Consider the following 24,771-nt stretch of genomic DNA (forward strand, 5'->3'; position numbering starts at 1 on the left):
AGCGGTTTTGATTGAGTTTCTTAGTCCTGAGTTCTAGTTTGATTGCACTGTGGTCTGAGAGACAGTTTGTTATAATTTCTGTTCTTTTACATTTGCTGAGGAGTGCTTTACTTCCAATTATGTGGTCAATTTTGGAATAAGTGTGATGTGGTGCTGAGAAGAATGTATATTCTGTTGATTTGGGGTGGAGAGTTCTATAGATGTCTATTAGGTCCGCTTGGTGCAGAGATGAGTTCAATTCCTGGATATCCTTGTTAACTTTCTATCTCGTTGATCTGTCTAATGTTGACAGCGGAGTGTTGAAGTCTCCCATTATTATTGTATGGGATTCTAAGTCTCTTTGTAAGTCTCTAAGGACTTGCTTTATGAATGTGGTTGCTCCTGTATTGGGCGTATATATATTTAGGATAGTTAGCTCTTCCTGTTGAAATGATCCCTTTACCACTATGTAACGGTCTTCTTTGTCTCTTTTGATCTTTGATGGTTTAAAGTCTGTTTTATCAGAGACAAGGATTGCAACCCCTGCTTTTTTTTGTTCTCCATTTGCTTGGTAGATCTTCCTCCATCCCTTTATTTTGAGCCTATGTATGTCTCTGCATGTGAGATGGGTCTCCTGAATACAGCAGACTGATGGGTCTTGACTCTTTATCCAGTTTGCCAGTCTGTGTCTTTTAATTGGAGCATTTAGTCCATTAACATTTAAGGTTAATATTGTTATGTGTGAACTTGATCCGGCCATTATTATATTAACTGGTTATTTTCCTCGTTAGTTGATGCAGTTTCTTCCTAGCCTCGATGGTCTTTACATTTTGGCATGTTTTTGCAATGGCTGGTACCGGTTGTTCCTTTCCATGTTTAGGGCTTCCTTCAGGGTCTCTTGTAAGGCAGGCCTGGTGGTGACAAAATCTCTAAGCATTTGCTTATCTGTAAAGGATTTTATTTCTCCTTCACTTATGAAACTTAGTTTGGCTGGATATGAAATTCTGGGTTGAAAATTCTTTTCTTTAAGAATGTTGAATATTGGCGCCCACTCTCTTCTGGCTTGTAGAGTTTCTGCCGAGAGATCTGCTGTTAGTCTGATGGGCTTCCCTTTGTGGGTAACCCGACCTTTCTCTCTGGCTGCCCTTAAGATTTTTTCCTTCATTTCAACTTTGGTGAATCTGGCAATTATGTGTCTTGGAGTTGCTCTTCTGGAGGAGTATCTTTGTGGCGTTCTCTGTATTTCCTGAATTTGAATGTTGGCCTGCCCTACTAGGTTGGGGAAGTTCTCCTGGATGATATCCTGAAGAGTGTTTTCCAACTTGGTTCCATTTTCCCCCTCACTTTCAGGCACCCCAAGCAGACGTAGATTTGGTCTTTTTTCGTAATCCCATACTTCTTGCAGGCTTTGTTCATTTCTTTTTCTTCTTTTTTCTTTTGGTTTCTCTTCTTGCTTCATTTCATTCATTTGATCTTCAATCGCTGATACTCTTTCTTGCAGTTGATCGAGTCGGTTACTGAAGCTTGTGCATTTGTCACGTATTTCTCGTGTCATGGTTTTCATCTCTGTCATTTCGTTTATGATCTTCTCTGCATTAATTAGTCTAGCTGTCAATTCTTCCACTCTTTTTTCAAGATTTTTAGTTTCTTTGCGCTGGGTACGTAATTCCTCCTTTAGCTCTGATAAGTTTGATGGACTGAAGCCTTCTTCTCTCCTCTCGTGAAAGTCATTCTCTGACCAGCTTTGATCCATTGCTGGCGATGGGCTGCACTCCTTTGCAGGGGGAGATGCGCTCTTATTTTTTGAATTTCCAGCTTTTCTGCCCTGCTTCTTCCCCATCTTTGTGGTTTTATCTGTCTCTGGTCTTTGATGGTGGTGACGTACTGATGGGGTTTTGGTATAGGTGTCCTTCCTGTTTGATAGTTTTCCTTCTGACAGTCAGAAGGACTGTCTGTTGGTCTGTTGGAGATTGCTTGAGGTCCACTCCAGACCCTGTTTGCCTGGGTATCAGCAGCAGAGGTTGCCGAAGATAGAATATTGCTGAACAGCGAGTGTACCTGTCTGATTCTTCCTTTGGAAGTTTCCTCTCAGGGGTGTACTCCACCCTGTGAGGTGTGGGGTGTCAGACTGCCCTTAGTGGGGGATTTCTCCCAGCTAGGCTACTCCGGGGTCAGGGACACACCTGAGCAGGCAGTCTGTCCGTTCTCAGATCTCAACCTCCGAGTTGGGAGATCCACAGCTCTCCCCAAAGCTGTCAGACAGAGTCATTCGCGTCTGCACCGGCCCCCGCTGTTTCCCCTGTTGGTCTTCAGCTGTGCGCTGTCCCCAGAGGTGGAGTCTACAGAGACAGGCAGGCTTCCTTGAGCTGCTGTGAGCTCCACCCAATTCTAGCTTCCCAGTGGCTTTGTTTACCTACTTAAGCCTCAGCAATGGCGGGCGCCCCTCCCCCAGCCTCGCTGCTGCCTTGCTGATAGATCGCCGCAGACTGCTGTGTTAGCAGTGAGGGAGGCTCCGTGGGCGTGGGACCCTCCCGGCCAGGCGTGGGATGTATTCTCCTGGTGTGCATCTTTGCTTAAAGCACCTTATTGGGGTGGGAGTTACCCGATTTTCCAGGTGTTGTGTGTCAGTTCCCCTGGCTAGGAAAACGGATTCCCTTCCCTCTTGCACTTCCAGGTGAGGCGATGCCTCACCCTGCTTCAGCTCTCGCTGGTCAGGCTGCAGCAGCTGACCAGCACCGATTGTCCGGCACTCCCTAGTGAGATGACCCCAGTACCTCAGTTGAAAATGCAGAAATCACCGGTCTTCTGTGTCGCTCGCGCTGGGAGTTGGAGACTGGAGCTGTTCCTATTTGGCCATCTTGCTCCGCCCCCAAATTACTACTACTGTTAACTTAATCTGGAAAAATATTATTATAGTACTTCTGTGACATTCTCTCTAACTAGCCCACTTTTTATTCACATTTAAATGAAAATTATAAAATACTTTTTTAAAAGAAAATGAGAACACATATATGTACTGGTGAATAATATGGGTTCACCTGAGTTCATGATACTAAGTGATTTATAGACTCATGATTAAAGTACATTGAAACCAAATTCCCACTAAATAATTTGGAATGAATTATTTATAAAGTATACAAAATTATATACTAAATTTTAAGTTATATAAAACACATTTGTTTTTATCTTAGAACATAAAATCTGAATCTTGACTATGTGAGATAAATTTAAGTGTTTTCAGTTTAATGCTCTTGTATGTCTCCCATGTCTTGTTCACTATATAGTTTATTAGGAGTGCTGTCTGACCACTTAAATGCAGAGATTGCTGGTGGTACAATTACGTCTAAGCAAGATGCATTGGATTATATCACCTGGACTTACTTTTTCCGGCGTCTTATTATGAATCCCAGGTAAGTGCAAGGGCAGTTATATACCTTTCTGTTTTGCCCTGAAATAAGATATATTTGAAAGTAATAAACTCCAAATTAAGATACATACAAAAAAGGCAGAACTTTGGAGATTCTAGGTATATAAATTTGTCTAAAAAATCAGATGATATCTGTGGTATCACAGTATATTAAAATATCAATAATTATATGCATTTGTTACTAAACCTATTTTAATTACCTTAAGCCGTCCTGAGGAGTTTGCTCTGTAGTTGAGACATGAGATAACTGAAGTCATTAAGAAATGTGCTAAATTACATGACAGTGACTGACTTAGATGCAGTTGGAATTCAGAAAAGAGTGAGGCTTGTGAAATTGTAGGTGGAAAAAAATTTGTGGGGCATTTATAAGTGTTAATAAGAAGATTGCAAGAGAAAATAAAATTGCGGCATGGTAGAGTGTCACTCCAGACAATATGTTAGATCTTCGTTCAGCACTTATTGTTTTTCAGATGGTAAACTAAACACTGAGATGTAAAAATGAGTACACGTCTCCCTGTTTTTTAAGGATTGATCTTTAGTGTGGGAAAAACATATAGAAGTCCTTACAATGAAAATTATAAATCCTCCAATAGAATGATATTTAAGCCTATGAGAGTGACATCTTCACAGAAAAGGTGACACTTCATCCAAATCTTGAATCAGGAACAGGAGTAGAAAAGGCAGAAGGCACTTGAGGCAGAATTAAATTATGTGGGCAAAAATCCTCTGGGCTTGAAAGAGTCATAAGCGTTTAGAGAATATGAAAAAGTTTAATGTAGCCAGAATCTAAGGAGAAGGGAGACAAGATTGTCTTGACTAGAAAGTGGGCCAAGAACCAGAGGCTACAAGGCCCTTATGCTGTGCTAAGGAGTTTGCATCTGATCCTAGAGGCTATGGTGAGCCTTTTTAAACATGGATTAACATTACCAAATTAGGTTTTGTTTTGTTAAATATTTATTGCACTATGGTAGGAAGTGAACTAGGATGGACAGACCATTACAGCAGGAAGACTAGTTAGGAAGCTACTGAATAATAGAGAAAAGATAATGAGGACCTTAGATATAGAGTGAATGGAGGAAGGGTCAATTTTAAGGGACGTTCTAGATGTAAGTAAAAGAAAATATTAAACCATTGTAAAGTCTTAGAGAAGTCATAATGAAAATGTTCTTACTAAATCTTACCTACTAATACCTTAAGAAATTTCTTTTCAGCCAACATTTTCACTTACTTAGATAGGAGTTTGAGAATATGGTGACATTTCACCCAATTCCCTCCACTGTTAGGGTGTCTGGGTTAGGTACTAAATATTATTTGAGAACATAGCTGCAAAATTAGTGAAATAGCCATCCAGAACTGCACATTTACCACAGCAAACAAACACATTACAGGATTAGAATTGTGGAGTAGACTTTACATTTATTCTAGCCCAATCTTCTTGTTTGATATTGAAGATATGGAGGCTGGAAGCTTAAAGTCACTTGTTCTAGGTCCCACTACTATTTCTTGATAAAGCCAGATCTTACGAAGTCAGGTTTTCTGACTCATAATCGACAACTCTGTGTATATGTGTGTGTGTCTGTAGATGGGAGTTGGCATGTAACTGTAGATATATTTATCATTTCTATCACATAAGAATCAAGGCATTTAGTGTGACAGAAAGAGCTTTGGGCTTGGAATCAACACGCTGATTCTTGTTTCCTCACTGTCCTTTACTAATGGTGTGAGTCTGAGTTACTTTACCTCTCTGAGCTAGACGTTCTTCATCTGGAAAGTAACAAGTAACCTCCCTCCCTCACTGGGTCATATTGAGAATTACGTAAATGAATTAAAGCCATTCTAATTCTGTATTAATTATAAAGAATATAAGGTTGATTTTGAGCTGTTCTTCTGAGCTCCCTGTCAGTTGCTTTACTGATCTATACCATCCTAAAGAGTCTAGTTTAGAGACTAAGAACCTAGTCATTTTAGTCAGTTTGTCTAATTAGCAGACAGAGACATAATTCTCTGAGGCCAATTTAGTACTTTAGCAAATTGTAGTTCCTTACTGAATCCACAGATACATTGCCCTTTGTGTGTATATCTCCTTCTTAAAATTTTTTTAATTATTGAACTTTCTATTTTAAATTGCAAAAAAAAAAAAAACAAAAATAGTACAAAGAAGCACTGTATACCTTTCAACCAGCTTCCCCATGTTAACATCTTACATGACATGTATAATTATCAAAATCAGGAAATTAACATTTATACAATACTATGGGCTTTATTCAGATTTCACCAATTGTTCCACTAATGTCCCTTTTCTGTACAAGATCCAGTTTAATACCCTGAGTACCCTGTCTAGTTCACTCTAGTGTATGATATTTCCTCAGTCTTCTTTGTCTGTCATAACCTTGACATTTTTGAAGAGAACTGGCCAATTGTTTTGTAGAATGCCCTTCAATTTGGCTTTTGCTGGTTTCCTCTTCACTAAATTCAATTATGTCTATTTAGCAAGAATATTACAGAAATGATATTGTGTTCTTCTCAGGACATAATATTAAAAGGTTCTTCTCTGCCAGTCCTATCTATATTTAAAATATCACCTTGTATGTGAAAGACCCTAAAATATGTGGCTATAATCTGCTCTCTATCAAGTTATAATTTTATTTATCCAGCCTTCTGAATATTGCCACATAGCCTTCCTACCATCATTTCACTTTAACATGTCCAGAACTGAATTAATCATATTACTCTCAAAATCTTTCTCTACTCTAACTTTCTTACTTTTGTTAATATTATCACTGCATCTGTTTACCTTGACTTAAAACCCCAAATTTACTTTTTTGATCTTCCCTCTCCTTTGATTCCATAGTTCTGTAATTGCTTAACCTGCTTTTAGTCTTTCAATTTTGCCTACTTTTTAAACTGTCAGATAGTATCGATCAGAAATTAAATGTATTATATAGGGGTTGGGAACTAGATAAGGTTTAGTTAGTAGACATAGAATGCAGTAAATCTTTAAATTAAGATAATGAGTAGGAAACTGTCCAGTGTTTACATTTTTTTCAACCATGGGAGTGAGATGAGCCAGGAGCACAGTTGGAGACACGGGTCAGAATAGGGGTCCCACACACAGGGAGCTGGGTATGTATGACTCCCTGTTGCTCTGGTTACAAACTGCCTTCTATTTTATAATATTATGGTGAGAAAATTCACATGAAACTGTAATAAACAGTAGTAATGAAAGACAGAACAGGAAGTTTGGGGACACTTATCATAGTAGACAAAAGATGAAATCTCAAGAGGTTCATAAAGTACAGAAATTATAGTGAGCCTCTGATCCAGAGAACTTCTTGGGTATTAGCAATTTAGGATGTCTCCTGCTCACACATGGTTGTAGTCAGTGTAGTCCATGTAAATAAATGAGTATTCTTTAATTCACACCTCTTTATATATAGGAAATTTGGGGGCTGAAAGTCAGAAGGGTAAATTATCTTCATGCATTGACTAAGAACTCTTATTAGTTGTGGCAGCTGCTTTCCCTCTCATCTTGCTGCCCCAAAAAGAGGGTTGAGTATGTCCCCCGCACCATCCAAGGGGCTAGTGTAGATCAAAGGAGATATTAACCCACACCATCTACATAAGAGGTTCCTCTCACTTTTGTGCTTTTGCTGTCACTCTTCTTCTTTCCTGCAGTACCCTCCTTAGCCCTTACAGCTAGCCAAGTCTTAACAGTCTTAAAAGTCCAGTCAATATTGATAAATGTAGCTTCTATTGATTTTCAAAAGTAACAGCTTATCCACTCTTGACCATTCATATTTCATATGCTAGTTCCTTCAGTAGCCGCCTATACATATGTTGAGTTACCTGTCTGGGCTGTCATTATTATTCTGAAGTAGAATCCTATGCCCAAGCTGTTGCCATGTAAGTTCATAAATGTAGAATAGATACAGCAATAATTTGTTTTTCAGAAAAAGCTATGATTAGCAACTATTAGTTTCTATTGGAAGGCCGTAGCAACATAAGTAATGACTTCTAGCCTCAAAAATCATAAAATTTACTTAAAATTATAAAGTATAAGCATTTAAAAATGAATTTTTTTATTTCTTAATTCTGTAAACATTAATGAGTACCTACTATGTTCCAGGTATCACTCTAGCCACTTTGAAGATGTATTAGTAAACTAAACAAAAACTTTTGCTGTCCTGGCACCCATGTTCTTTTAACAGAGACAGTAGATTTTAATATTATTAAAAGATAATAGATGTTTAGAAGGAAAACAGGATAAGGAAGAGTGGGAGAGCCAGAAGATGGCCTGGGGGTAGATGGGAGATTACAATACTGTATTAAAAAGAAAATCAGGGTGGGCCTCATTAAGGGTGCTGATATTTCAGCCAAAACTTGAAAGACGTAAGAAAGTCGGCCACTTTCTAGGAAATAACATTTCAGACCAAGGGAACAAGAGAGATTCTAAGGCTAGCGTGCCTGGTGTATTCAAGGAACAACAAGGAAAAGATGTGGCTGAAGTAGAATAAGTGCAAGCAGGAAAATAACAGGAGATGAGGTTGGGGATGTGGAGGGCCAGTATTGATACAGGGCATGCATGGGTGGTCTTAGAAACTATGGTGAGGATTTTGACTTTCATTCTGGATGAAACAGGAACCATTGCAGAGTTTTGAGTGGGGGACAGACGGGATCTACTTATGCTGTAAGTCAGGTCAACTATAATAATAACTATTGTAAATGATTTAAACTTCCCTGTTGTAAAAGAGAAATTATCAGATTCATTCAAACGTGATTGATATAGAAAAGCTGAAAATTCAGGATTGACAGAAGATGTAAAGGAGAAAAAGAGAAAACAGCAGCTGCAAAATTAAAATCATACAAAACCAAATTCGAGGCAAAAAAATACAAAGGACAGAGAAGAATGGATCATATTGGTAACAAACACAATCACTAGAAAGTTATGGTAGTTTACATATTTTTAGAGAACTAAAAATAACATCAGATATATAAAGCAAAAACAGAAATTCAGTTAAAATTATCGCCCAACCAAATTAGTCATCTTAGGAGACTTTAACACATCAAAAAGATAAGTATTTCATAAAAAAAGAGGATTTAAATAATAATACCCTTGAATTTGTATCTATAGTATCTTTGTACATATGCCCCTAACAAAATATCATTACTTGCAAACACTAATGGAAGATTTGTTTTGAAAAATTTACCATGAAGTAGACCACAAAGAACATCTCAACATAGAGATCATAAGGCTACATTCTCATTGTGTAATATAATAAAACCAGAAATAACAATAAAAAGGCTGGCAAAAATATTTAACTGCTTGGGATTACAAAACTTTTATTCTAGTAAAAGATGAAATCAAAACAAAAGGTTTAGACCACAGCTATACAAAAATAAAAATGTAATGTAATCAAACAATGAATTTAAACCAAAGCACAATTCTAAGGAATATTTACATCTTTACAGACCTAATAAAAAAATGTGAATGCTTAAAAATAAAATAACCAAGCATTTATCTTGAGAAACTAGATGCAGAACAATAGCAAAACATAAATATAGGCAAGAAGTTTATAAAAATGAAAATTGGAATTAATAAGGTTGTAAACAACTCTGCATTGATAGTATTTATTGGGTGTCTACTATATTTGAAATGCTGTTTCAGGAGCTTAACTCATTTAGTACTGTTATGATCCCCATTTTATAAATAAAGGAAGCACAGGGAGATTAAGCAACTTGTTGCAGTAGCACAGCTCCCAAGTGACAGAGGCAACACTAGGATTCCATTCCATTCTCCATCACTGTGCTCATTGTCGGGTCCACATTCCCTGTCCACTTCTCTTTTCAGTGCTATGCTGAGCAATGGGTTCTTCATGGAAACTCTGCCATACTCATTCAAATGGCCCTTTTTTATTTGATGCCCCCAAAAAACAAATTGTCAGTTTTAATATCTAAATCTTCACATCTAGATAAAAATGGGAAAATGTGCCTAAGTAAATTTTAACAATTTATATATTTTGCTTAGCTGTAGTCAAGCTCTGCCACCTTCTTTTTTGATTGACTCTTTTTTAAAATAATACTGCTTTAAATATTTGTGAGATTTTGTGTGAACATAAATTTTCTTTTAAAAAATTTTAACTGATAATTATATTATGGTGTACAATATACTGTTTCAAAATATGTATATATTGTGAAATGAACAAATCAGGCTAATTAACATATTGATCACCTCACATGCTTATCATTTCTTTGTAGCAAGAACATTTTAAATCTACTCTTTTTAGTAATTTTGAATTACACAATACGTCATTATTAACAATAGTTACCATGCTGTGCAGTGCATCACCAGAACTTATTCATCCTGTCTAACCAAAACTTTATGCCCTTTGACCAGTTTCCCCTTTGCTTGCATGGCCTTCCCAACCCGCATGGCCTCTGATAACTGACATTCTACTCTGTACTTCTGTGAGTTTGACTTTTTTAGATTCTACATATAAGTGAGATCATACAGTATTTGTCTTTCCATACTACCTACCTTATTTCACTAGGCATAAGGCCCTCTAGATTCCTCCCCCTATAGATTCATCTATGTTGTGACTAATATAGAATTTCCTTCTTTTTTTAAGTATTCCATTGTGTATATATATACCATATTTTTCAAATCCATTCGAATATCCATTGATGGGCACTTTATATTGTTTCCATATCTTGGCTACTGTGAATAATGCTGCAATGAACATAGAAGTACAGACATCTCTTCAGCATACTGATTTCAATTCCTTTGGGTATATACCCAGAACTGGGATTGCTGGATCATACGCTAGATCTATTTTTAGATTTTTAGGAACTTCTACACTGTTTTCCAAAGAGGCTGTGCTAATAATGTACATTCTCAGCAACAATGTACAAGGATTCCCTTTTCTCCACATTCTCTTGATTGGCCCTTGCTTGTATCTTTTTATTATTGTCTATGTTAAAATCACTTTTCCCAAAAACTGGAAGCAAACCAAGGCACAGGAAACTGGTAAATTTTTCCCACTTATTTTTAGATATGATAAAAATTTTTTAAATGCTAAATTAATTGTCTCAAATGAAAAACTTATGTGTAGTTTTAATTTTTCCTTAATATTCCTTTTCATCCAGTACCATAAATTGAGATTTAACTTTTCTTGGGAAGGAAGAATATGTGTGCATGCATGTGTGTGTAACAGAGACTGAGGTTTACTTAAAAATAGAAAAGAAAGACCATTTTTATAATATGGTCATATATAGGTAAGGAACTACGACCTCATATTCCAGCTTCCTTCAGTTAATCATACTACTATAAAGTCCTCACCACAGCACACCAAAAGTAAAACTTGTATTGACAAAGATTTCAACCACTGTTCCTGAGTTGGTCACTATATGTCTATTTATATTCTTGTTTGTGTATATTATGTATATATGCAAATATATATGCATATAAAGATAATTACGTTAATAGATATAGGCGCGCACTCACACACATATATATGTATAACATAGACACACATTAACTTGTTCAAATGAATATAAACACATGTACTGGTGCTTTCATAAAATATAATATATTCCAAATTTAGTTCTGGATTCAATTTGTATGTTCAGTTTTATTCTGTTTTCCCCTGAGAAAGCTTTTAAATATATCTGGGGCAAAAATGTTGTGGTAGTTTCAGCTGTTCCTGCAACCACTTTCGCTATTTGTGTCATTATTATTGCTGCATAATCTGAACATAAAAAAACATGGTGCTGTAACAAATGACTTCCCACTACTGACAGTTATAGCAGCAGCATTTCAATACTGATGAAAAAATTTCCCAGCAAGATATCTGTCCAGGTTTACATAAACCAAACAGGAAATGGCTGCCACTATTCACATTAAATCCAAACCGTTTGGTGTAACTTTATCTATGTTTTACATTAATATAAAACCTCTTTCATTCTCAACTGGTGAAATTTCATCAGTATTAAGATTTGAAAAAGTAACTTGAGATTTCATATGTAGTATTCTTGTTTGTCCTTTGATAAGATCTTTTAAAGGTAATTGTTGAAAAGTTTTTTAGTTTTTAATTCTTTAAATTTTATGAACTTTGTAAATTTTTATGATAGGGAGAGGTTTGTTATGACTTTTTCCCAATGGACTGCTAATAGAAGTTAGCTTGTGTAGCCCATGTGCTAGATGCTGTCAGTATCAAACTGCCTTTGACTTTCACACCTCTCAGGGGACTAGTAATTGTTGTGTTCAAACAGGCTGTAATTGTGATCCCGCTGGCTTTCTCAGTACGCTTCTGGCTATTAGAATCATTAAACAACTCAGCACCTGTTAACAGCATTGTAAATATTCAACCCTGCTTGTGTGCAGGTTGAGTCCAATATAGAGAAATCTTACAGAGCTCAGTCTCATAAATTAGAGCTTCTGACAAGTCAATTATTGTGAAACTGGGTTTCTCTGTGAAATAAATGAAATAGCATGCTGACAAAAATGTAGGCTGTCTGTTTATGGTAAAGAGAAGATAATGACTTGATGATTCAGTGCAGTGAACATGAAACTACATTTTATCCTTTACCCATAATTAAACAGTTGTGAAATGTTTGTGTTTAAATAACCAGTAAATTACAAATTTTGTACTGTGGAGAGTGCAATATGAAAACAGACCTTTTTACTTAGCTGTTGCATGCTTTTTCAAGTTAGTAAAGTGATTATTAAAATTAATGACATGTAATGTTTTAAGCTAAATGCTTATAATTGTTCAGGCTAGAAGTTGCATGGTAACTAAAAAAAAAAAAATTCACCTCATAGAAGTAAAGGCTATGTTATGCTACTAATAGAGATCATATAAATCTGTACTGTATCCCTTATATTAACTCCCAAAATTTTATGTAACCTAAAAAACTTCATTTACATTTAAATTATTTTACAGTGTCTCACAAATTGTATATCTAATTTAGATGTAACAATACCTTACTTTTATAAGGATTTGAAGATATTTTAAATGCCCTTAGAACCTCAGTCCAAATATTGACAAAGAATAGTATTTAGTAAAGATCAGTGAAGTTCAATTTACTTGAATTGAATTTTGTATTTCTTCTGTTATGCAAGTCAATAAGAATGTTGGTGACCACATTTAGAAAAAAAAACTGTATTAAGAATAAATAACAATGAAATGTGTATGTTTTCTGCACAAAGAAATGTGAACTTTTAGCAAGTTAGATTATGAATAATATTTTAGTGGAGTCATCATATAATTTATTGTAATCTCAGAAACATCATTTAGGTTGATTTTTTTTTTTTTTTTGGCAATATACTTTAAATGTTTAAGCAATATTTACCCTGACTGTATTTTATCTGGATGAAAATCACAAATTTGTCTTTAAAAAGTCCCAATATGCTTAAATAAACAGACTTTAGAAGGGATATTAATCCATTGAAATATACTTTGTAAACATAGTAAACAAAATAAAGCAAATACAGTAAATAAAATAAGATAAATATTTAAAAGAACCTGTAATTTTTTTCAAGGTAAGTTTTTTTCATTGATAGTTTTAAGTGTTATTTGTAAATGTACCAAATTTATTCATTAAAGCATAAAATGATAAAGTTGACATCCCAGTTATATATAGGACAATGGCTTATGATAATCAGTAACAGCATCTATTAGTTTTCTAATGACCTAGTAAATGTATAAATAAAAGTAGAATTTTAGTTTTTTTGTATTTCACAGTAATATTTTCGAAATACCGTCTTTCTGTAATGTCAGTTACATAAAGAATTGTTTGTTCCAAGATCAAGGCAGACAGATTTGACTTAAAAAAAGAATAGTTTGATTCTTACTCTACAAATCGTACTACTTAGTATCCTGGGCACATTTTTACTAGTGTTTTCAATTTAGAAATAACTTTATCAGTTATGTATTAGTCCTGACAGCTAAAAATGGTATTGGAAAATTTATAGACTTAGCAAGCCAAAGGAATGTGAAATACAAAGTAAGCACTTATATTGTAGAAAGTTTGACTGATGAATTTCATTTCTTGGGAAACAATGAAAGAGAAAAAATATTTTAAAAATTTGGAATGACTTTGGATATTTCTATCTTTTATATGGCTTGAATGTCCAGAATTTTTATTTTCACCTCTAAAGCAGAAGACATTATTCTAACTAAATACTCCTCCTTAGTCATTTTCCAAAAGAAAATAAATATTTTCTAGTGGTTAATAATTTTGGTTTTTCACTTCCATATATGCTTAGTTATACATAAATTTGAACATTTTGTTTAAATTAATGACAGCACTAGGTTTAGTACTTATTTATCTCTTAATTGATTAATATTGCTTTATTTTGGTCCATGCCAAGAGCTTTTCTAGAAAAAACAGTAACTTTTCGATAGATAAAATTAAAGTAACTATTCCTTTTTAATGGGAGTTATTTTCCCAAATAAATTCCAATAGTGCCTTACTATAATAATTTTTATGTAATGTAATGGAGCCTCTCATATGTGGGTGTACCTAACCATTTGCACTAACTTTTCTTTCTAGTGAAAATATGTCCTGACATTATTAGTCCTGCTTTGTGTATTTTTAAATTTTTTTTATAATTTACGACCCCAAGTCTCTTCCTTTGAAGAATGAAAAATATCACAAAAATTGTCATCTAGATAGTGTTCTCCATTGCTCTCAAGTTGTGGCTTTCTTTAGTCCTCTCCCATTTGAAATTGTTAGCACCCTTTTCCCAGGCTATGGATATTCCCTTCCTAATCCTATACAGATGTAAAATCATCACGATGGGGTCTTACGGATGAGAACCTGTTCTCTAAGGCTACTTTCCACTGCCATTCTTTGATGTGGATGGAGAAAAGCGAGGTAGGGCATATAAATTACTCGTGCTGACTAGGATACAGGGTTCACCTAGTAGGAATTAGGGAACTGCCAAGATTGTGGGTGTAGTCCCTTGCTCTTCAGGTCTATTTCCAGGCACAGATCCCTAGTGTCCCTAGGGTTTTGCCAAGACCTTCTCAGTGTTGCAGGGAGGCACAATCAGGTGAAATGTACGTCTTTAGGCTTTTTGCTTGGAAAATATACAGAGCTGGACTTACATATTTTTCCTGTATTGAGGTTGGGTTAGAATGCTTTATTTTTACCCTGCTGATGTCCCTTCTAGTCATTAGGATGACATTTATTCCCTAAGCACTAGGGGAACAATAATTGAATAAATTGCCTAAATTTAGTCATCTACCACCCAAGATTAATATTTCTGTGAGTTTTGTGAAGCTACTGAGGATAGGTTTTATAATAAAAGGGGATTATATTTATATGTAGTCTGAAACTGAGGTGATAGTTTTAGTAGAAAATATCTTGAGGCCGGGCGCGGTGGCTCAAGCCTGTAGTCCCAGCACTTTGGGAGGCCATGACGGGCGGATCACGAGGTCAGGAGATCGAGACCATCCTGGCTAACACGGTGAAACCCCGTCTCTACTAAAAAATACAAAAAACTAGCCGGGCGAGGTGGCGGGCGCCTGTAGTCCCAGCTACTCCGGAGGCTGAGGCAGGAGAATGGCGTAAACCCGGGAGGCGGAGCTTGCAGTGAGCTGAGATCCGGCCACTGCACTCTAGCCTGGGCGACAGAGCCAGACTCCGTCTCAAAAAAAAAAAGAAAAAGAAAAAAGAAAATATCTTGAAACAAATAATAACCTTGCTTGTTTTCTAGCTACTACAATTTGGGTGACGTGAGCCATGATTCTGTGAACAAGTTTCTGTCCCATCTGATTGAGAAATCCCTCATTGAATTGGAACTTTCCCACTGTATTGAAATTGGAGAGGTACGACTTAGTCATACGCATTCTAATTGAAAAGATTGCCCAGCTTTTTAACAAGTCTTTTGCTTCTAATACTATCGAAATTTTTAACAAAATTGTTTCAAAAGCAGCTGTCTGAATTACTAGTTTTATAAAGATACATACTTGTACTCTTCATTTGTTATTCTTTTGAAATAGGATAATCGCAGCATTGAACCTCTAACTTATGGCCGAATTGCCTCCTATTACTATTTGAAGCATCAAACGGTTAAAATGTTCAAGGACCGCTTGAAGCCTGAATGCAGTACTGAAGAATTGCTTTCAATTCTAAGTGTGAGTTTTTCATATATTTCATATCTTCTCTTTTAATTTAGGGCTTAAAGTTTTGCCACCTAGTTTGTCTTGAAATTTAACAGAAACCATTTATAAAGCCCTTTCCTCTGTTAAACGGGGTCACTACAAAGCAACACACATGTAGACTAAGATGCCCATAGATAAGGTGATCACATAATTTATCATCAAAATTTGGACCCTTCTGAGTGTGGAGTGAGGCCCTATTAATATTTAAGTCAGGATAGTAGATGTAAACCAGCCTGTCCTGAGCAAGGCAAGTCATCACCCTATCCTTAAATATAGTAGCCTCTTTGAATTATGATCGAAAACTTTTCTTACTGCTTTTTTGGATAGTTCCTGTTGAATACTTATCTGTGATGCTACTGAAGTTTCTTTCATAAGCATCCACACAATTAAGTTCTTAGAATTAGTGTCAGTACAGCTGTTTATCCCCCATCCCCACAAACACCCTTACCAAAAAAATGACCACAGTTATATCACATGGTAAAAAACTATACTTTGTTCATTTTTCCTTTTTTTGCGCAAATAGCTAAGAAATTGATATTAGAAGCATCTTGTCTACCTTTCTTTCTACATAATGTATCCTTCTGGCTTTTTTTCACTTTGTTGATTTTAAGTGTAATAATTTACCACAAATCTTTGTTAACACGTTAGTTAGGATATTCATATATTCTGACTGTTATCTTATCCTTCAGATGTATTGGTGCTTTTTTAAAAAGTTAAGAACAATTGGACCATTCTGTCTTTAAAGTCCTTCTGTTATAAATTCATTGATTCTATGGTAGTTCACTGAGTAACTTTTTTCCTTCCTCTTCTATTGCTTTATCATTCTCAATAAGCTTGAGTATCCCATTCACAGGTTTTAAATTTCTCAGTTTTTTCCCCTCGAAGAAACTAGTTTGTAAATTTTGTGTCCAGCATAGTGCCACGTACATTTTAGTGAGTTTGAAAATATTTATTAATGAATTGATGAACAGATGGAAGGATAGGTGGATCCTGTAGTAATCAGTTTTCTATTTGCTCTGTAGAAAAGAATAGAGGACTAAAGTATATGAGGCAGCTACCAAAAAATATTTTTTTAAATTAAAAATTTATTTCTGATGGAAGAGTACAAAGTATAAAGACTTTTTTAGATCCTTAAGAATGATATTTTTATCAGCTTCTAGCCAGAGATTCAAAAAAGTAGGATTTCTCTCGGGGAGAGACTGTTAGCACAGGCAGCAAAATAATGGTTAATAAATTTGGGCATGCCTCTTAAATTAGTATCTGTTAGATTTAAGACTATAATTTATTTCGTATTTATCTAATCTCATATTTAAGCATACTTTTCTGCCTTGGAAACGTATAATAACAGCTAACACCTTTGAGCAGTTTTTACGCACTAGACATTAAGAACTTTAAATTAATAATTTAATCCTCACAACCACTCATTTGATGTTAATAGCATCCCATCATTTTTCCCATTTTAAAGGTTAACCATCTTGTCCAAAGTGAGTGGTTTGCAGTGTAGCACCAGAATGTGGGCCCTGAAACCATCCTACTATACTGCCTCTCAAGTCATACACATACACACACACACACACACACGCACACGCACACGCACACAGTTAGGTGGAAGGCATTGAGGTGGGAGGTACAAAGTAACAAGTTAAAAGTAGATACACGCTGTAAAGGAAGTTTGTGAGAATCATATGCCTACTACATTCTGTACCCCTGTTTACTTCACTAAAAAAGCCAAAAAAAAAAAAAAAAAAAAAAAAAAAAAAAAAAAAAAAACCCTTAAAATCCCAGGGGAATTAAACATTTGCTTTAGTCTTCTCTTTGAAAAGGCATTGATCATGAAAGGTCTGTTCCCATCCTGTCAGCAGCATGTTTCTTTCTGGCATTACACTATATGAAACCAGTTATGCTAATCTGTTGGTATATTTTTGTTATATATTTTGTTCAAATAAAGTCAGTTCTGAATTTATTTTACCTTTTACACAAAAGGTCTGTTCCCATCCTGTCAATAACTGAATAAATGGAACCACCTGAAAATATGTATAAGGAAAGCTATATAGTGGAATATTTATATAGATATGGTATGGTCTACCCCATAAAAATTTCCACAGCAAGAATATCTTCTTCTCTCATGGTGTTTAGTCCAGGGAGCTCTCGGCTTGCACTAGATATTGTCTCAGTCTCTATTATCTCAATGAGGGTTCATTCTGAATGAAGAACCATAGGACTCACATTGACAAGAAGATACGTAGGTATCACACTGTTTTCTTAATTTCTTGCCTAGGAATTATTCTTTGTTCACTAGCAAACACTATGTGTAACTACCAGCAAAATCCTAAATAATACAGCAAGATTGTATAATTATGGTGTAATTTCCAGAAATTGTTCTTCTTAAGTTTCTTTAAATGACTTTTTTTTAAACCGTGAAAAGACTACCAAATGACTCACAGAACCTCAATATCCTCCCTACTTTTGCCTCCAAAAATGCATATTAATGTCATTGTGGTTTTAAAATAAGGAGAAACTAGTAGTCAGACAGAAGCAGTAGGGAACAGGATGATAAAAGCATAAGAAGATGAGGAAAGCTGTGGGGATAACATTAATGTTTCAAAGATTTGTTTCGATTATCATTGCTTTTGTTATCGTGATACTTAAAGTCATATCATGTTTTTGTACAATTCACTCATATAACATTCATTATTAATGCTTCCTTTTACTAAGATACATTCATTGATGTTTCTACAGTCATTTTTAATCTTTAGTTTTTAAATTTTTAGTATTTCTGATAACATTACAATTGAAATACTTCTTTTTTTATTGAAATACTTCTTTTTTTTGAGTATTACTTTGAACTTTCCATAATATTTTCTTAAATTTTATTAGTGAATAAAGTTTTCTTATTTCTTAAGCTACCCATTAAATTTGTCTTTTGGTTTTCAGGATTTTGGGGTATTAATAACGTATAGAAATTAGGTTCATTAAGATTTTTCTTTTGGGTCCTCTGAATATGTTGCATTGTGATGATTGTGGGCACAAAAAATAAGCTAAAAGGTAATCATAAATTGGAAAAAAAAGAATATTAAAACATCAATTCACTCTTACCAAGCATTTCTAAATATATAAACCTATTATTTCTCTCCAATTATCATCAAAACATAGGTTCAAGTGATAGTCTCTTGATGGTATCTAGTCCTAACTGATGGTACCTTCTTTTGGACCTTTTCTTCCTTTAGAGAATATAAGTATTTATAATCTTGTACTGAACTATATGGTTTTCTCTTTTTTAAAAAATGAGTTGGAATTCTTACCCTTTATGTGGTCATTTTGCATATTACTATTAACTTTTCTGAAATAAGAATTAGAATTTCCAGAATACAAAATCAATGTACACAAATCAGTAGAATTTCTATACACCAAAAACATTCAAACTGAAAGCCAAGTCAAGAATGCAATCCCATTCACAATAGCGACTAAAGGAATAAAATGCCTAGAAATACAACTGACCAAAGAGATGAGAAATCTCTATAATGAGAATTACAAAACACTGCTCAAAAACAATCAGAGTTGGCACAAACGAATGGAAAAACATTTCATATTCATAGATAGGAAGAATCAATATTGTTAAAATGGCCATACTGCCCAGAGCAATTCATACATTCAGTGCTATCTCTAACAAACTACCAATGATATTCTTCACAGAATTAGGAAAGACTATTCAAACTTTATATGGATCTAAAAAAGAGCTTGAATAACCAAGGCAATCCTAAACAAAAGGAACCAAGCTGGAGATAATCATGTTACCTGACTTCAAACTATACTACAAGGCTACAGTAACCAAAACAGCATGGTGCTAGCACAAAAACGGACATAGACCAATGGAACAGAATAGAGAGCCCAGAAGTGAAGCCATATACCTACAACCATCTAATTGTCAGCAAAAAGAATGAGAAAAAAGACTCCCTATTCAATAAGTGGTGCTGAGATAATTGCCTAGCCATATGCAGAAGATTGAAATAGGACCCCTTCCTTACCCAAATACAAAAGTCAACTCAAGATGGATTAAAGACTTGAATGTGAAACCTAAAACTACAAAAACTCTCGAAGATAACCTAGGAAATACCATTCTGGACATAGGCCCTGGCAAAGATTTCATGAAAAAGATGCCAAAAGCAGTTCCAACAAAAACAAAAGTTGACATATGAGACCACATTAAACTAAAGAGCTTCTACATAAGAAAACAAACTATCAGTAGAGTAAACAGACAGCCTACAGAATGGGAGAAAATATTTGCAAACTATTCCTCTGACAAAGATCTAATATTCAGAATCTGTAAGGAACTTAAACAAATTAACAAGCAAAAAAACAAACAACCCCATTAAAAAGTGGGCAAAGGACATGAACAGATACTTTTCAAAAGAAGATATACATGTGTCCAACAAGCATATGAAAACAATGCTCAACATCACTAATTATTAGAAAAATGCAGACCAAAACCACAATGAGATACCATCTCACACCAGTCAGAATGACTGTTATTTTAAAAGTCAAAAAATAACAGATGCTGGTGAGGATGCAGAAAAAAGACATCATGTATACACTGCTAGTAGAAATGTATATTAGTTCAGCCATTGTAGAAAGCAGTGTGGCGATTTCTCAAAATGCATTGCTGATAGAAATGTAAATTAGTTCAGCCATTGTGGAAAGTGGTGTGTCGATTTCTCAGAGAACTTAAAACAGAACTACCACTTGACCCAGCAATCCATTATTGAGTATATACCCAAAGGAACAAAAATTGTTCTGCCATAAAGACACATGCACGCATATGTTTATCACAGTACTGTTCACAATATCAAAGTCATGGAATCAACCTAAATGCAGTAGACTGGATAAAGAAAATGTGGTACATACATACCATGGAAAACTATGCAGCCATAAAAAAAGAATGAAATCATATTCTTTGCAGAAACATGGATGGAGTTGGAAGCCATAATCCTATGTGAAACACAGGAATAGAAGATTAAATACCACATATTCTCTTGTAAATGGGAGCTAAACATTGAGAATACATGGACACGAAGAAGGAAACAACAGACACAAGGGCCTACTTGAGTGTGGAAGCTGGGAGGAGGGAAATGATCCAAAAACTACCTATTGAGTACTATGCTTATTACCTGGGTGACAAAATAATCTGTACCCGAAACCACCACAACACACAATTTACCTGTGTAGCAAACTTGGTCATGTAACCTTGAACCTAAAATTAAAGTTTAATTAATTAATTACTTAATTGATTAACAGAAGATTGTCAGGATTGGTAAAAATTCTATATGTTATATCTGTTTATACGTTATCCTTTGAATTCTCGCCTTTTATGTTCTTTTTCTTTATATGTAGAATGGTTGGGGTCAGCCTGGTAGTTTTCAGAATGATATTATATTGACAATATCACCCTTTGACCAAAGAATGGAGGCAACAGACAGTTTCTGAGTTTGCAGATGAAACTGAATTCTTCCAAATAGTATAGCGCTAAGCTAAAGGAAATTGTCTAAAAAAAAATTTAAGAATATATTTCAATGTGCGTATCTTGAATGACTTACCTTTAAGTATTACTCTCCATTTTTTCATACTCCATTTCGTTGTTCACTATTCTACCCACAGACTATATATTGATTAATCAAAAATATATTTGTTATGTGTCTACAATGTATAAGGCACTTTCTAGGGGCAAGATACAGAACAATGAACATTAGTGGCAAACTTCCTATGTATGTGAGACTGTGTGTGTGTATGTGTGTGGGTGAGTAGGTGTGTGTGTGGTCATACACAGATAAATTATGGACAATGGTAGTAAACCATGAAAGACACTTGCACTTTGGTGTTGCTACTGACTGAAATCATCAGCTCAGTGCAATGCTCTAAGGATGACAGCAGATGTTGCCCATTATCCAAAAGAATATCTAAAAACAAAACAGGGAATAGTTACGTTAATCGTCCATATGGAGAAGACTTGCTATATACATTTCCGGTGGCCTCAGATCGAAAGGACATCAGAGAGAAAGTCTGAATGTGTCCAAAGTGAGCTACTCGAATGTTAGAAGACATGTGATTAGAGCACTTTGGTCTGGAGAGGCAAAGGCTTTGAATCAATGGGACCAAAATTGAAATCATGAATAGAGGCCCTCTTTGGATCTTGAAAACAGTAACTTTTTCAGTTAGTAGGAGGTTCCATCTGATCCTGCAAGAAATGAACTCAGAGGATGAATTACTTCAATTGACGGATATAACATAGGCCAAAAATTTGTAGATTCAAAAAGAGATGGGATAAATTTATTAAAAGTTACTGAAGAGCTAAAATAGAAAATGGAATTGTGACTGTCATATTTGGTATGATAGGTGATTTTTTTTTTTTTTTTTTTTTTTTTTAAAGAAAGCAGGGATCAGGATTGGACCTGCCTGGCACGTGCATGAATTTTTTCTGTTGGAGCTCTAGATACTTTAGGAATGTTTTTATTCTTCAGAGTATTGTGGGCTTTTTTTTAAAAAAAAATGTGGCAGTCTGTTAATACTTGCAGATACTAATTCCTGTTGATTATTATTCCATTATATGAAACTATTCCAGTCAACAGTTGAGAAAGGAAATATACTTCCACTCATTTTTTATCTCCTGTAACATCTCTTTTGAGACTTCCATTTTTATTTATTCTTCTTTCCTAGAAGCTTAGCTGATTCTGGCTTAGGTTTTTAGATATCGTCGTCTTTAAATGATAGTAAAATACTCTAGTCTGGGTGTAAAGCAAAGATTCTATTGAAACTATTTCTCTTCACTAATCTCCTTCTACAATAGAAACCCATTTATTTAAATCCTGTCTTTTCCACATTTTTTAATGAATATAGCCATTAAAAAATGTTAATTACTTTTTATTGAGAACCCACTACATGCTAGGCAGTTTATATCCATTATTTATAAGCATCAAATAGCCCTTCAAGTTAAGTGTTAATATGTAAATAATGAAATTGAATTTTAATGAGGTTAAGTTGTTATAGCTTCTATAGAAAGTAACTCCTTAGAACTTTTTCCTATGCTTTATTTCCTCTCCTAGACATACTCTATCTTTATCCTGTTATTTCATTCCAGCTGTAAAAAATTTTTAAAACATTGACATGTAAGATATATACTTTTTCAAAATAAAGAACCAGTTACTTTTAAAATTATGTATGACCTTGTAACTAGAATTGTAAGTATTAAATACAGATCTTAATTACTAACAAAATAATTATTTCAGCTTTTTTTATTGAAGACATTATTTTAAGTTTTAAACAATCTGATGCTATTTTGGAAAATGTTAGGTATTTTATAAGAACCCTTGCCAAGTTTTTTCTAACACCATGAATTAATAAGCTTCGTAATTAAGGCAGCTGCTTCACACCTCTACTGTTAACCAGTGACATTACATCTGTCTTGCTCCATTGATGCCCTCCTCCTAGTTATTGAAGTGTTTAGCAGTTTTAGCAACAGGGATTACATGGTATGGAGTAAGTAGTCTAATTAGATATAAATAAAAATCCTGAGAGAGAAGGACATTTTGAAAGTAATTTGAAGAATCTCTTAATGATGTTGGCACTGAAATCCGAAGTCCAGAGTAGAAAGTGCCTGTCATCATGGCAAACCAGGATCATGATCTGATATGTTCTGTGGACTTTTAGAAGGTAGCCTATTTTAAAACTTGAAGAGAAATGAAAAGCTTCAAAGTTAGGGAAAATTTGTTTGAACATATTTTTCAGAATATGTTTGCTATAATATTGATAATTTTGAAAGAAAACAAAATATGCCCCACATGTCTTATGTCTCAATAATTTTCAGTTAATTTGTATAACATACAGTTGGTTGTTATGGTACTTATGACAACATGAAATGAGATTTTATTTATATATCAAATATTTAATTAAAAGTGAAATTCTTATTTTCACACAAGCTTGGATATTGACTAAAAGAATGAGTTTCATGTCTAAATGTAAATATAACTATTCCAAATTTAGGAAAGTACCAGAACAATAGGATTTTTATGTGTCAATAAATGTCCAGGTTTAGCAGTTCTCTGTACTATTCTCTTTAAAAGCACGCTGATTCTTTGCTCTGCCTGTGTATAGAATATTTTCAGTAATATAACATCTTTAATACTTGAATTTTATCATGTTTGAGGCACAACTACAATTTTTTGTAGGAAAAATTGCAAAAATATCTTTCACAAATGTATAAGGTTGAAAAAATAAGCAAGAATGTTTTTATAAGGGAGAAATTTAAAACTAAATAAAAAGGACAAGCCAGTTATGAATAGCATAGGTAGGGAACCCAGCATGTAAAAAAAGTTAAAGAGTTTATTAAAGGAAAAATGAAAGAAAGGAAGGTTAACTGAATAACAGTGAACACCACCAACCTCATGGCCTTCCATTTCCAAATAAGCTCCTGACAATCACAGGATCCCATCTGCTACTCTTTATCTTCTTAGTGGGGAAACCTAATGGGATATCTTCCAGGGTTTGCGAGAAGAGCTTCCCTAACTCTCAGGCTGGGAAGCTGCCTGACATCTTTTGGAGAGGCGCAGATGGCAACTGTCTTGAAAAAAGGTATCTTTCTACTTCTCTTGATCTCTTTCCCTTGAGACCTTCCATGTTCTCCATTATTTCTTAACTTCTAACTTTCTGCACTTACAAGCTTTCTTTAACATAGAGAAATGAAATATTTTCCCGATAGAAGTCCTCAATCTCAAATATATCTATTGTGATTTAGTAGGTTATAGGTTTTTAAGCTGTTATGTTCCAACAAGCATAAAATGTATTTGTAATACTGTCTGGAATTTGTCCTGTTTTAAGTTTTTGTTCTTTTTTGTTTTTCTTAATTACTTTTGATTTCCTAAATTGTCCCACAGATTAAGAATCAATTACCAGGATTCCAAATGTTGGTGATTACATAGGAAATGAGTTTAGATTTAGAAAAGAGTTTTAGTTATTGAAGAAATGTATTTAGATAACAAAATATATTTCTTTTATTATCTACCAGTTTAACTGTCTCATTAAAAAAGAAAATGGCCCAACCTTGCCCAAGATGACACAACTGCTATGGAAAAATAATATAAAAACTCAGCTCCCAACAGGGAAAGGGCAGTGTTAGAATTTGTATCTCCCGGCAACCTTATGAATGTCCTG

At 34.6% G+C, this 24,771-nt stretch overlaps 1 protein-coding gene across 4 annotated transcripts in view; it reads left to right on the forward strand.

Annotated features, from left to right (window-relative positions):
- ASCC3 (activating signal cointegrator 1 complex subunit 3) overlaps window positions 1–24,771 on the forward strand; it is a 418,508-nt gene that overhangs the window by 315,212 nt on the left and 78,525 nt on the right. For all 4 annotated transcript variants that reach the window (XM_010389420.2, XM_030928567.1, XM_010389421.2 and 1 more), the window contains 3 exons: window positions 3,264–3,389; window positions 15,126–15,237; window positions 15,412–15,546. In XM_010389420.2, the coding sequence (XP_010387722.1) occupies window positions 3,264–3,389; window positions 15,126–15,237; window positions 15,412–15,546 (373 nt within the window). The remainder of the gene's footprint in view (window positions 1–3,263; window positions 3,390–15,125; window positions 15,238–15,411; window positions 15,547–24,771) is intronic.

The sequence above is a fragment of the Rhinopithecus roxellana genome, chromosome 4 (assembly GCF_007565055.1).
Source record: "Rhinopithecus roxellana isolate Shanxi Qingling chromosome 4, ASM756505v1, whole genome shotgun sequence".
In the NCBI taxonomy this organism is placed as follows: Eukaryota; Metazoa; Chordata; class Mammalia; order Primates; family Cercopithecidae; genus Rhinopithecus; species Rhinopithecus roxellana.